Below are 14,095 nucleotides of genomic sequence, written 5' to 3' on the forward strand. Positions count from 1 at the left end.
AAATAAGAAAGCTGGAAAAGTCAACCTGCTCATATCAGGTAATGTTTGGACCTACTTATTTCAACTCGTTTCTAAGACAAATTTAGTCCAGAATTTCCTTGGATCAGTGGAGCTAACTTATTATATATGTGTGTTTTTTTTAGTTTTATATTTATAAATTCATTGAATTTAAAGGCTAAAACCGAACATGATCAAATCCAACGATAAAAAAATAACAAATTTAACGTTCCAAATTTAAATCTAACTGCTAAAATAAATAAAAAAAATATTTTATATGTTTCATATTCTTTCATAGTGTTCCATGAGTTTCATGGTGTTGATTTAGAGATTTTTTAATATTTATCGGAATCTAAATTTTTTTAGGTTAAAATGTTCATAAAATTAAATTATGATAGTCTACATAATTTTTTTTTTTAAGTTACTTTAAGAAAAAAAAATCCGAAATTCATTCTTTAACACTTTCGAGCAAAAAATTTAACCCAAAAGCATTGAAAGAGAAAAATTGTTTATGGTTAAACCCGAAATTTTCTAGGTTAAAAATTTTAGGTTTTAACCCAAAGGTTGGAGATGATCAAGTAAAGGAATAGGATCCTCTCAAGATCCTACCGAAAATTGAACAGTCAAAAATTAATTTTTGTTTACGTTTACTTTTTCTATCCATCTTCTTTTATCTTCACCTTTTGTTGTTAATCTTCTTCCATCTTCTTCTCAGTTAATCTTCTCATGTTCATCTTCTTCTCTCTTCATGGTCATTTAATGGAATAATGTTTTGTTGTTATTGTTGTTGTATTTTTTTTTTTTAACAAACGATATTATTTATACTAACAAGGTGAGAGAGTTGGCTCAACCTCACAATAGGTTAGCAATGATGTGATTTAAATTTGTCCTTAACGGAAATCGAACATAAGACCTATCGCTTACAAATAATATTGTTGTTGTATTTAAACCTTGAATTTTTAACATTTTTTAATATTTAGTATTGAATGATATGAAACTAAATGGTTAATATTAAAAAAAAAAGAATATTTGTAACATAACATTGAATAATAAAAACAATGAAGACATACTCGTAAATCACTGTTTATTTATGTTAATTTAATTTAATTTATTTTTCAAAATTACTAGAAATTAGTAGAACAATGAAAAATTATCGTGTGCTACAGTTATAAAGTGGTATAATCAATTCATTGATCTTCGTTATAAGTACATCAAGGAGCTTCCATCTTGGTGTCCTTGCTAGAGTCCCCCACAATCCTCCTCCAAAACCAGTGCTCCTGCCACACTATCTCCATCTTCTCGATCGGCACATTCTTTGTCTCCGGCAAAAACAAGTACACAAACACCGTCATCACCGCCACCCAACCCCCGAAAAAGAAGAAAATCCCAGCCTTGAAGTGGCACAGCATTGCTAGAAAAGTTTGAGCAACAATGAAAGTGAACAAAAAGTTCACCACCACATTTATACTTTGTCCCGCTGATCGAATTTCCAACGGGAAAATCTCACTCGGAACCAACCATCCGAGCGGCCCCCATGACCACCCGAATCCCGCTACATAAATGCATATCAAAACCAGCACCAAATAGGCATAGCCTTTGCTCACTCCGCCGCGATCACCAAGCTGAGCTGCCATTACACCTCCCACCATAATTTGTGACACCAACATTTGAATCCCACCAGCTAAAAACAACGCTCTTCGCCCAAATTTGTCTACGATAAGCATAGATACGAATGTTGAGCTTGTACCAACCACTCCAGTCGTCATGGCAACGGACAAGAGCGAAGCGCTTTCTCCCAACCCAATTGTTCGAAAAAGTATGGCGGAGTAAAAGGATATGACGTTGATCCCTGTCAACTGCTGAAAAAATGGTATGGCTATTGCCATCACAAGCTGAGGCCTATACTTTCTCTCCAGGATTTTCTTGAAAGGGTGTTTGATGTTTTTCGATATGCTGTTTGCCTTGATCAGATCATCGAGTTCTGCTTGGACATCATCGACACCTCTGATACGTTGTAGCATTTGCTTGGCTGTTTGGTGATCCGTGCTACGCTGGATTAGGCTGTTAGGTGTTTCGGGAAGGAAAAATGCGCCCAGTGTTAGCATTGAAGCAGGGACTGCAGCCATGGCTAGGGAGATTCGCCACCCCCAACCACCTTTGATCTTCTCAGAGCCGTAGTTGATGAGGTTAGCTGATAATACGCCAATGCCGACGCTAAATTGGAAGCCATTGTTAATTGCTCCTCTGTATTTTGGTGGTGCCATTTCCGAAAGGTACAATGGAACAGCCTGCACAACACAAACACAGATTACACAAGTAACACGAAAAATAGAAACATCAAATAGGGTATGTTTATATGATTAATGTTGGGGGCAAAAAGTACTACCTGATTTCCAAAACCAATACCAACTCCAAGCAATAAGCGGCCGAGGATGAGCATGTAGATGTTCATAGCTGCGCCGTTTAGAGCTGAGCCGGCAAGGAATGCAGCTCCACCGGCAAGGATTGAAGGCTTGCGGCCGTAAGCCCTTGTGACCAAACTGGCAAAAAGGGAAGCTACAAGACCAGCTATGTAGAGTGAGGATGTGAAGGAGGTCAACAGTTCACTGTCGAATTTACAGTAGTTGCTGATTTTGGTGTCCGATTTCATCTTAGTGTTTACTTCAGGAAAGAATTTTTTAAGAAACTGCTCCATTGAAGTCACGCCGCCTGAAATTCCAATGTCGTAGCCGAAAATTACACCTCCTATGGCTGCCATCATGCAAGAGAGGATGACGAACGGCGTCATCCTGCCATTGTATTGCCCGGCTTCGCCTGCTATCGCTAACCCAACTGCCATTGTTTCTTCCAAGCTCACACACAGAGATATGAAGACAGAACTCAAAGTTGTAAATTTTACTAAGAGAATGGAAATATAGAGAGCAGTCTTACTCCGTTTTCCTACGGTATTTTAAACCACTATAATCTACGGAGCACAAATTCTTGGCCTAACCACGTCTGCAAGAGCAGCCTTACTTGACTAGTATAGTCAACAAATGGTTTTGGACTTCTGCGGAATATGTAGGCAGTGGCTGCAATCACTACCGCTACCAGACAACTTCAGGCAGGACCATAAGCATTTGTCTGAACTGTGAAGAAAGCTAAGCGCCTGTTTGGCCACTCTTCAGCTGCCATTGCCTGGTTTAACAAACCCTTTTGTACTTAATCACTCTTTTTTGCTGCTTTAATATCTGCTTTGCCATTAATCCCAAGCACTTAAACTTGTCAACCGCTGCCAACCGTTGGTACCCTGCCGGGGCTACTGGGTATGGTAGTCTGGATGTCGCCGGAAATGACGGTATAATGCATGATTAATGTGTACATGTTTTGTAATTTTTGGTTTATAGATAATACAGTATTGTTACTTAATTATTAGTATTAATAGCATATGCTAAACTAATTAATTATTCTCATATTTACAAAGTGATTTCAAAACTACTTTCATTTACGGTAAGAGAGACTCGGAACTAATACCAAGAATAAAAATAAACAGAGAATGTGCAGAAGGAGAAAAAAAATGTGTGCGAGTCGGGCACCTTGGCATGCTTCCCACATCACTCGACTTCCTAGCATGAACTCCACATACTAGAATTTGAGGGCTCGCTTGAGAAAACCATGTGTATACTCAAATGATGAGAGAGACATACGTTATGTGATACATACCCAGCTGTTTGACAGAAACAGTTTTGCCTTTCAGCAGAAATGCGAAAAATACAATTGCCTTTTTTTGCTTGCTTAACGAGTCTGTCTGTCACTAAAGTTGGAGATAACATCATTGCATTTTGCAAACCAACTCATATTAATCTGTTCACGAAGAACAGCAGTTGAGGCAGAAATTTTAGGGTATGAGCACAACCGAGCCAGATGTTTTCCTGTTCTCGAGGTCTGCATGAGCTTGTGCTGCGTGAGACAATGCGTATTTGTGATTTACTCGAACGCGCAATACGCCTGATGCAACATTAGCAAAGACCTCTGCCGCAACCTTTAACAATTTGTCTCGAGCTGCAGTGTACTGGAACAGGGCCGGCCTGGTCAGGAAGAGTGATTTTGCTGCAAGAGCTGATAGTGGGACCGGATCAATTGCACCTGATGCTTGTCCGAAACTCACCATGTATCCACGAGTCTTCAAGCATGCCAATGATCCCTGCAAACAATGCCCCAATGAAGTACCAAATATAAAATTCACCATCAAGTAATTAGACCAGCTAATCTTCTGAACTGAAAAAAATCAAAGGGTAACTAGCATTTGCTTTTAACAGTTTCATAAAACTAGCTCGAACGGAACAGTATAGAGATTTGGTATACCTGGCCTAGCATTGAGAAACTTCAACACTAGATTAGGTAATAAGTCACGGTAAAGCAGAAGCAGTAACAGGCTGTGTTGATACTCAATGAAACCAAGAACATCAAAGGAACGGTGCAGAAGGAGAACCTAGAATCATTTCTGTAAGTTCTGTATAAAATTGAGGGATGAAAAGTAAGATTTACCTGAAAGGTATCCTTCCCTACAGAATCATAGACAACATCAACGCCATTGTCAGATGTTATTACTGTCACTCGAGCAACAAAATCCTCTTCCGTGTACACTATGACATGGCGACATCCATCATCCTTGGCCTGAGCTGTCTTCTCTTTAGTTGATACAGTTCCAATGACAATTGCACCAAGCGCATTAGCCCACTGGCATAAAAGGGATCCAACTCCACCAGCTGCTGCGTGAACAAGGACTGTGTGTCCTGGTTCGACCTCCATAGCAGCACAAAATTCAGATCAAACAACAAAAGCAGCAGCATTGAAATTTATAAACAACTTCTAACACTGAATCAACCAAGAATGAAATTTCACATTCAGGAAGCATTTAGTTACAACTTGACCACCAATATTTGTCAGTTGATTGTACTTTTTCGACACATAAATCACATAGTTAACAAAACAGAAAATCGTAACAACCTTGAAAGACTGGCGTAGTAGAACCTGAGCTGTCATACCCTTAAGCAATATGGATGCTGCAACAATAGGATCAATTGAAGGAGGAACGGGCACCACTTTGTTTTCAGGAAGAATCTGCTCTTCCGCATATGACCCCATCGGAGTGCCAACATAGGCCACCAGATCTCCAACTCGCCTGCCTGTTACTCCAGGTCCTAAGGCTGTCACAACTCCACAAGATTCCATACCTGAAATGAAAATTGAGTTGTTAACGAATAGGGTTTATCCGTCAGCCTTCTGATCAGGAACTGGAAGGACAAAAAAAGACTGGACTCCAAGTTGTTGAAGAATAGTGACGTTGAGTTTCTCGACCATTTCTCTTAGGATTAGTCAGTTCTATTTCAAACAGTAGGAATGGCTAATCTGGTTTCATGCCTGGCATTCTTTTAGGTTTGAAAAATCATTCTTGATCATATCTGAAAACTGTAATCTCACGCAAAATGTTTACGCAAGAAACTGTTAAGAAAAAACTAAACTTAGAAATTATGCCTTCAAAGAGTGGACTAGATGTCAATCCTTCCTACATTTCAGAACTTGGAAATGAAGCAAAACCTGGGGAGAAGGGCATTGTATCAGCCTTATAATAAAGTCCTTTGCGGAAGTATACATCGATGAAATTAACCCCTATCGCCTTGTTCTTCACACAAACCTCCCCCTCCTTCGGCTCTCCTATTTCCACATCTTCCCATTTCAAGACCTAGCAGCATTACATCACAAAATTAAGTGAAATTGGGATAAAAGCATTGGAAATTTGGAATAATGACATGTAGCTGAACCAGATTGCAGATCAAAGAAAAATACAATAAAAGTTTACGAAATCAAATACTATAAAAGTTTACACTTGATACACTTGATATGAATACACTTGATATAGCTCTAGATAAACCATAAATACAATAAAAGTTTAAGAACTCAAATACTTCAAGGCCTCGCTGGATGTCTATGATTGAACTGGATTGAAAAATCGCTTAGATTCATTAAATGTATGTCAATGAAAGAAATTGGGAAGGCAGGAGAAAGATTAGTCACGAAGAACATTCCAATTGCCAAAGAAATGGTAGGATTGGAAGGGATAAGCTTACTTGATGACTAATCCTAATTCTACTTTCAACTTTGACAAAATTTAGAAGTTGACTTCCATTTCTTCCTTCGGCATTGAACTAACCTAGTGAGTTATCGAATCCAATCAAATCCTCGACGACAAACGAGAACTAACCTTCTCCGGATTAGTCCGATGAATACAATGGCATAAGAAATCAAGTACTCTTGGCTAAAAGCAGAAAGGCTATCTCTTTCAGCCTGTTACCAGATTTCCCATCAAACAACTTGGATTTATTGTAAACAGAAATAGTTTACAAATGAAAGCAGGCACATCAGATTGCAACTGACGAACAAGTCTTGATTTTGTGATCACCAATTCAAACATTCAAGTTACCCAAAAAAATACAGGAGAGAGAGAGAGAGAGACCTGAGGACCACCAAGTTCATGAACTCGAATGGCTTTCACCATCCTTGTTGGCAATACTGCTTGATTTCTGGGTATTTTCCGGTCAAAAGTGTGATTTCTAGGTAATTATCCCTTAATAATTGGCCTAAGTCTTGTCAATATAAAAGGTAAAGTGAATAGTATCATATTTAACTTTTTAATGTAAAAATGTATTTTTTCGTTAAATAAACAATACAGTGGGCTTTTCATTAAAACTACCTATTTTTTTAGTCTATGTCTCGTACACGGGATTTGGATCCTCGCCGGATCCCCTCCCGGGGATCCTAAGGATCAAGGAATACGGACCGTTGATCAAAAATCGTGCAATTACAATTTTTTCATTTTTATATTTTTCACGAAAAACGAGACTTTTTTACTTTTAAAAATATATAAAGTATTTAATTGGGGCCACACGATTTTTTATCAATGGTCCGTGTGCGTTGATCCCTAAGATCTCCAAGAAGGGGATCCGTCAAGGATTCAAATCCTCGTACACGTACCTGAAATCATAAATTGTAATGATTTTAATACTCATTTCATGTTAAATAAACTAGTAATTATAAGCACATTAAAACTATAAATTTTGATTACAAACAACACAAATTGAATATCTAATGTTGGTTTTTTTTCCTTAACAAAGGATATTAATATTAAGGAGAGAGGGTGAGTTTATCCTCTGGGATAGGAATAATGTGATTTAAATTCGCTTTTGGTGAGAATCAAACTTAAAACCTCTCACTTACAAGTAAAGATGAAATCATTAGACCGTAATATTAAGTGGCATTATCTAATGTTGTTAGATATGGATATTCTTTTGTTCAAAAAAAGATATGGATATTCTTTATTTATTTATTATTACATTGAGCAACAAATGTATATTTAATATAATATTTAAGCCCAAAACTGAAAAAATAAGTGAAAATTATAGTAATGAGGTCCAAAACATTATCAAATGGATTCTACCTTCAAGAATCTCAATGAAAAGTCTCACCTTACTTTTCAAAACTTCACGATGAGGTATAGGTGAAAATAAATTGAACGATGATTTAACTAGGTCTGGGCAAGGATCGGTTGCGTGGTACCGATTTTTCCTTTTCCAATTTATTTATTTGTTTTTTGTTTTTTTGTTTTTTCCTTTGAGTTTCTTATTTATATGTTGAGTAACCACTATTAGATTTAAATATCTTTAAATTTATGTTTTAAATTGTTGATTATAAGTGTTTAAAAATGAATTATAATAGATTTTACATGGAAAAATATATTTGAAGAACATAAATATAATAATTTGTTGTTATGTTAAAAGAAATAAAAGAAACATTAGCAAAAAATATAAATAAATAAAAACTGAAAAGGGAGATCGGTATGATTTTAGCGATTCTTTCTTGAAGAAGTCGCTATTTGGACACCAACAGGGTTTGTAGATGATCGGTATCTAAGTAACGATCATATCATTTTCTATTTTATTATTTATTTTCTGTTTTTTTCTTCCTACATTACTTTATTTAAATTCAAATACCTTTATATTTAATGTATATCCTCATTTTTTGGGCCCTGTCCCTCCTCGTTTTGTGTGCCTTATTTATCCGACGCTTACCTCAGTTTGCACGATGAATCCTGCCTCGTTTTCGATGCGTAGAGCGTACCTCGTTTATGGAGCCCTTCCTCACTTTCCATGCGCCAAGGTACGTCTTGTTCTGCGCAAGCAGAGTCCACCTTGTTTTGTGTTTGTCAAGCCCCCCTAACACCTAAGTTTTTTTGTTAAAAATTCAAATTGTTTATTTTGGCAAAATATTTTCGGTGAGCATTAAGAAAAACTTTATAAGGCATATGGAAACAGTATTACGGTTTATTGAGCAATAAATATAATATAACATCTAAGCCGAAAATTAAGAAAATAAGTGACAAATATAATAATGAGGTCCAAAACATTGTTAAAATGGAGACTCCCAAAAACAATAAAAATGAGTGACATGAGAGAGAAGTCCTCTTCCACCATCTTCTTAATTCTCATGAAGAATATGAACATGAATTATGAGACCACCCTCCCAACCACTTATCTTCATTGGCATCTGGGAGGCTTATCTCCCATTTCAACTTGGCCAATTCTAAAAATGTAAATTATAGTCACCTGACTAGAATTCTTAATTTATAGGGACTTGAGGGCACATAGTTTCAAAAAACCAGCTCTTGGAGCCCATGGTTTTCATGGCAAGGATTGTGTGTTCGCACATGTGCATGCTTCCCACGTCACTTGGTTACATTGGCACCCTTGCATGAACTCCACGTACTAGAATTAGAGGGCTCATACATTAAAGTAATATATATATTTTTTTTCCTGTTTTTTTCTTCCTTCACACACATGTTACCAAAATATCTCTCTCAACTCCCACGCTCTCCTCGCACAATTTTATCTAGCTTCTCTCTGTTCCATATATGTTTTCCCTCTTTTGAAATCTTTTATATTTACACACTGTGTGTGAGCTTCTCACTCAAAAAATAGTGTATGAGCTCATTAGTATTTATTACCTAAAAAAAAATTGGGGATGTAATATAGATACTCTAACGAACTAGTACTACGATTTAGTGGTTTTCTTTTTTACTTGTGAGCGAGATGTTTTAATTTATGTTGAATTCGATGCCTAGTTAGTGGTTGGTCCATTGTATGGCCTAACCAAATCCCCAATCCCTTAGAATTACGTTGTATAAAAGAAATACCAAAACTGCAAAAGTTGTTGTCCCTTACACGAAAGTTCAAATCCCTCTCAAGAACAAGGATTTCAGTTCTTCAGCTGGATCTAAAAGAGTTTACATATGATGTTCCAAAAGTTTTAGCTCAAAACTACTTTTCAGATAATACTTAGAAATCAATAACGATGCAAAAAAGTTCAGCTCTTTTTATTGCTAGCTTAATGAGTTCATTTCTTGACGTGTACGGTAGGAGACATCCATCGCAGTTGGATATCCTCATCAACCTGAAGCCCTTATTCGCTTTAGACTTAGGGGGTAAGCACAACAGATCCAGATGTTTTCCTGTTCTCCAGGTCTGCGTGTGCCTGTGTTGCTTCGGACAACGAGTAGGTGTGGATTCACTCGAACCCGCAATGTACCCGATGCAACATTGGCAAATACCTCTCCTGTAGTCTCTAACAGTTCGTCTCGAGTTACAGCGTAATGAAAAAGGCTAGGTCGAGTCAAGAAGAGGGATTTTGCTGCAATAGCTGATAAGGGAATCAGATTTGGCTCGACTGATGACTGCCCAAAACTCACCATGAGTCCACGAGTCTTTGAGGTTGCCAGCGATCCCTGAAAACAATATCTATTGGTAAGAATTCGTAGTCCAAAACAAATGTTATATATCAGATGAAGTCGAATGCCCCCAACTGAGTTACAAGTCACTTGCGTCGATTATGGAGTTGATCAAGGATATGTATGCAACAACATTTGAGTAAATCATGACATAATTACGGAGATAAATAAGAAGAGTAAAACTTATACGTCAAAACGTATCCTTCCCTACGCCATCATAGAAACATCAACGCCATTGTCGAAAATTACTTATTTCACACGAACGACAAAGTCCTCTTCCTTACAGATTATGACATGGTGGCATCCATCCTCCTTGGCTTGAGCTGCTTTCTCTTGAGTTGATACGGTTCCTATGACAGTGGCACCGAGGGCATTAGCCCACTGGCATAAAAAGGATCCAACTCCACCAGCGGCTGCGTGAACAAGGACCATGTGTCCATGTTCGCTGCATAACGACCCTCAAGTCGTATCTAATAACGACAAGTAACAAAAGTTTCAAAATCTGAAAAGGGGATGGCCAGTGTTATAAATTCAAGACCTAGCAGCATTGCATCACAAAATTAACTGTACCAGATTGCATATCAAAGAAAAATAAGGAGCAAAGGAAACTTCTTTCAAGGAAAACAAACTGAAGTAAAACTCGAAAACAAACGGGTTTTGAATAATCAGTTTCAAAGGTTGTGTATGAACACACTTGATATGGCTCGAGATAAACTATAAACACAATATAAACTTAAGTTTACAAACTCAAATACGTCGAGGCCTCGCTCGATGTCTATGATTGAATTGGACTGAAAAATTGCTAGACTTAATGTATGTCAAAGAAAGATATTTGGAAGGCAGAAGAAGGATTAATCATGAAGAACATTCCAATCGCCAAAGAAATGGTAGGATTGGAAGGGATAAGCTTACTTGACTACTTCTCCTACTTTCAACTTATGGCTCGTCTGAAAGTGTTTTTAGAATGACCGAAAGCGTTTTTGGTGAAATTGATTTTGGATTCCAAAAGCACTTGGAAGAAGCATGAAATATATGTTTCTTGCAAGAAGCACTTAAAACGTTTTTTTAAGATTCACTTATATTTTTAATAAGAATTGGTTTCCAAAATATTTTCACAAAAAGCACTTTTTGTTATTTTAAAAATACTTCCAAATGGCCTTTAGTCAAAATTTAGAAGTTGACTTCCATTTCTTCTTTCGACATTGAATCATAGTGAGTTATTGAATCATAGTCAAAATTTATCAAATCCTTGACACCAAACAAGAACTAACCTTCTCCGGATTAGTCCGATGAATACAAGGGCACAAGAAATCATGTACTCTTGGCTAAAAGCAAAAAGGCTATCACTTTCAGCCCCATCAAACAACTTGGATTTATTGTGATCACCAATTCAAACATTTAGGTTACCCAAAAATACAGGGGAGAGAGGGAGACCTGAGGACCACCAAGTTCATGAACTCGAATGGCTTTCACCATCTTTGTTGGCAATACTGCTTGATTTATGGGCACGAACCATTTTCCGGTCAAAAGTGTGATTTCTTCGTAATTATCCCTTAATAAATAGCCTAACTCTTGTTAATATTATAATGTTGGATTTACATCTTTTTTTAGTCTATGTCTCTCGTACACACACCTGAAATCATAAATATTATTTTTTTTTTGTCAAAAAATCATAAATTGTTAAGTCTATACTACTTATTAATAGATTATCTATATATCTTCCAAATAGGTGAAGCATTTCAAAATGCCAAAAATACCCCTATGTTTTCTTCACTATCAAACCTAAAAAAATTCAAAAAACTAGGACAAATTGGTAAAAAAATAAAATAAAATAACTACATTGAAAACTTTAATTGAAAAACGCAAATTAATTTTTTTTTTTACTATATATGTAAAAAATGAATATAAATACAAAAAAAAAAACAAATATGAAAACTTTAATGGAAAAACATAAATTAACTTTTTTTTTACTATATATGTAAAAAAACGAATATAAATACAAAAACCTAAAATTAAAAAAGTTACAGTAAAAATTAAACATAAGAAATTTTAAAATAAAGTTGGAATGAAAACAAAAAACTTGAAAGAAAAACATGAACGTGCTTAAGAGCAATTCCAGCCCAAGGAAAATGGACCGGCACCAAGTGAAGAAAATGGACCGGGACTCTGTCCATCACCTCCAGCCCAAGAAACAGGCTGGCACCCAGCCCAAGCCAGGCAGCAGCCCAGCCTATTTCGGACGGACCCAGAAGCCGGTCCATTTGCCTGGCGCGTGCACAACACGCACGAGTCCAGGCGAGTAGTCGACAGGCTTTGCAGGCGGTGGGGCCCGCGTGCAGGGCAACTTGCATTCATCCAGCTGAGGGCTACGTGGCCTTCCTCAGAGCCGTTGGATTTCCAACGACTAGTTTTTGTAGGCCGTTGGATTTCCAACGGTAAAAAAAATTTAAATTTAAATTTTAAATTGGACCGTCCGATCACAAATTAACGGTCCACGTTTTTTTCACCAAAAATTAAAAAAAAAAAAAAAGGCCCAACGGTCAGAAATTTGACCGTTGGCCACGTGGCAGCGTGTTGGCTGTTGGATTTGATTATTTTTCAAATCCAACGGTCCAGATTAATTACAACATTAAAATTTATTGAAAATTAATTAAAAAATGTCAAAATTTTTTTAAAAAAATACAGAAAAATTTTAAAAAATTAATTTTTTTTTTCTATAAATACCTAACCCTCATCTTCCACCTTACACCACATTTCAATATTTTCTACACTTTCTACATTTGAATATTTTGTACACTTTGAGAGGAAAAAAGGACTTCGTGGAAGCTCAGTGAAGATGTTACGTTGTGTGAATGTTGGGTTTGCACTATTCATGACCCGATTACGGGTAATGAGATGGATAAGCGAGAAATGTGGAGTAAAATTACGAAATCGTTTTGCGATGTACATGGAAAAGATGCCAGATCTAGTCAAGGTCTTCAAGGTCGTTGGAAAAAACTCAACGCATCCTTTACTTGTTGGAAAAACGCCATCTCTCATGCTTCTGGTAATCTGCGTAGTGGGACAAGTTTAGCGAATGAGGTAACAATATTTTTATTTAGGGTAAAGTACAAAAAACTACCTCAACTATTGGGGTCACGACAGTTTCATACTTCATCTTTTAAAATTGACAATGTCATACCGCATCTTACGAATTTGTGACAATGTCATACCTCCGTCAATTTTTCTGTTAGTTTTTCTGTTAAATGCTGATGTGGCAAGAGATGGGGACCACTTTCTATTAAAAAATTAATAAAATATTATTAAAAACTAAAAAAAATATTTAATATTTTTTAAATATAAAAATAATAAATAAAAGTAAAATTAAAAAAAAGGGTAAAGTACAAAAAACTACCTCAACTATTGGGGTCACGACAGTTTCATACCTCATCTTTTGAAATTGACAATGTCATACCACATCTTACGAATTTGTGACAATATCATACCTCTGTCAATTTTTCTGTTAGTTTTTCTGTTAAGTACTGACGTGGCTTGATTCGGGACATACTTTCTATTAAAAAAATTATTAAAAAGTAAAAAACAATTATTTAATATTTTTAAATATTAAAATAATAATAAAAACAGAGAAAAAAAAACATCAGTTCGTCTCTCCCCTCCCCCTCCCCCTCCTCTCTCTTATCCCCATCTTCATTTTCTTCCCCCCACCTGCAAACCCAAAAAAATAAAAAAATAAAAAATTTTTGAAAACCCAACAAACCCCTGCGGAGGAACAAGAAGGAGAAGGAGGAGGAGGAGGAGGAGGAGGAAGAAGAAGAAGAAGAGGAAAAAAAGGAGCAAGGAAAAAAAAAATTTCCCCCCTGTCGGCGCGGAAGAAGAAGAAGGGAGAAGGAGAAGGAGGAAGAAGAAGAAGAGGAAGAAAAGGAGGAGAGGAAGAAAAAATAAAAAAATATGTGAAAACCCATCAACACCGCCCTGCGGAAGAAGAAGAAGAAGAAGGAGAAGAAGAAGGAGAAGGAGAGGAAAAAAAAAAGGAAAAAAAAAAATGAAAACCCATCAAACTCCAAATCCACCACTTTTATCCATTCTCCACATCCTCTTCCGCACCCATCCTTCACCTTCTCTGCTTACCCATCTTCCCGCCGACGGGATCTGGGGATTTTTTTTTTCTGGGTTGCAGGAGGGAGAAGAGTGTGGGTGGGTGTGGGTGCGGGGAAATTGAGTGTGGGTGTTGGGGGAAGACAAATTCGTAAGATGCGGTATGACAATATTAATTTTAAA

At 36.7% G+C, this 14,095-nt stretch overlaps 2 protein-coding genes across 6 annotated transcripts; both read right to left on the minus strand.

Moving 5' to 3' along the window:
• Positions 1-1,064: 1,064 nt before the first annotated feature.
• On the minus strand, positions 1,065-3,503 carry LOC103952749 (hexose carrier protein HEX6-like). Of its 2 annotated transcripts, XM_048590725.1 has the most exons (3): positions 2,929-3,503; positions 2,384-2,829; positions 1,065-2,285 (listed from the first exon to the last, which is right to left on the minus strand). In XM_048590725.1, the coding sequence occupies exons 2-3, from the start codon at positions 2,783-2,785 to the stop codon at positions 1,209-1,211; spliced, it is 1,479 nt and encodes a 492-aa protein (XP_048446682.1). In that variant the 5' UTR covers positions 2,786-2,829; positions 2,929-3,503; the 3' UTR covers positions 1,065-1,208. The 2 variants fall into 2 exon arrangements, with proteins under 2 accessions (XP_048446682.1, XP_009362698.2); XM_009364423.2 differs by having other exon boundaries at positions 2,384-3,503.
• A 137-nt stretch (positions 3,504-3,640) lies between these two features.
• LOC103963370 (quinone oxidoreductase) lies at positions 3,641-11,312 on the minus strand. Of its 4 annotated transcripts, none has more exons than XM_048590734.1 (5): positions 11,252-11,312; positions 5,578-5,722; positions 4,987-5,213; positions 4,525-4,782; positions 3,641-4,180 (listed from the first exon to the last, which is right to left on the minus strand). In XM_048590734.1, the coding sequence occupies exons 1-5, from the start codon at positions 11,291-11,293 to the stop codon at positions 3,875-3,877; spliced, it is 978 nt and encodes a 325-aa protein (XP_048446691.1). In that variant the 5' UTR covers positions 11,294-11,312; the 3' UTR covers positions 3,641-3,874. The 4 variants fall into 4 exon arrangements, with proteins under 4 accessions (XP_048446691.1, XP_048446692.1, XP_048446690.1 ...); XM_048590735.1 differs by lacking the exon at positions 11,252-11,312 and adding an exon at positions 6,494-7,716 and having other exon boundaries at positions 4,525-4,772; positions 5,025-5,213; XM_048590733.1 differs by lacking the exon at positions 11,252-11,312 and adding an exon at positions 6,494-7,698.
• Between the last annotated feature and the right edge of the window lie 2,783 nt (positions 11,313-14,095).

This window comes from the organism of the source record quoted next, unplaced genomic scaffold (assembly GCF_019419815.1).
Source record: "Pyrus x bretschneideri cultivar Hongxiangsu unplaced genomic scaffold, Pyrus_bretschneideri_v1 Contig32, whole genome shotgun sequence".
NCBI classification, from domain to species: domain Eukaryota; kingdom Viridiplantae; phylum Streptophyta; class Magnoliopsida; order Rosales; family Rosaceae; genus Pyrus; species Pyrus x bretschneideri.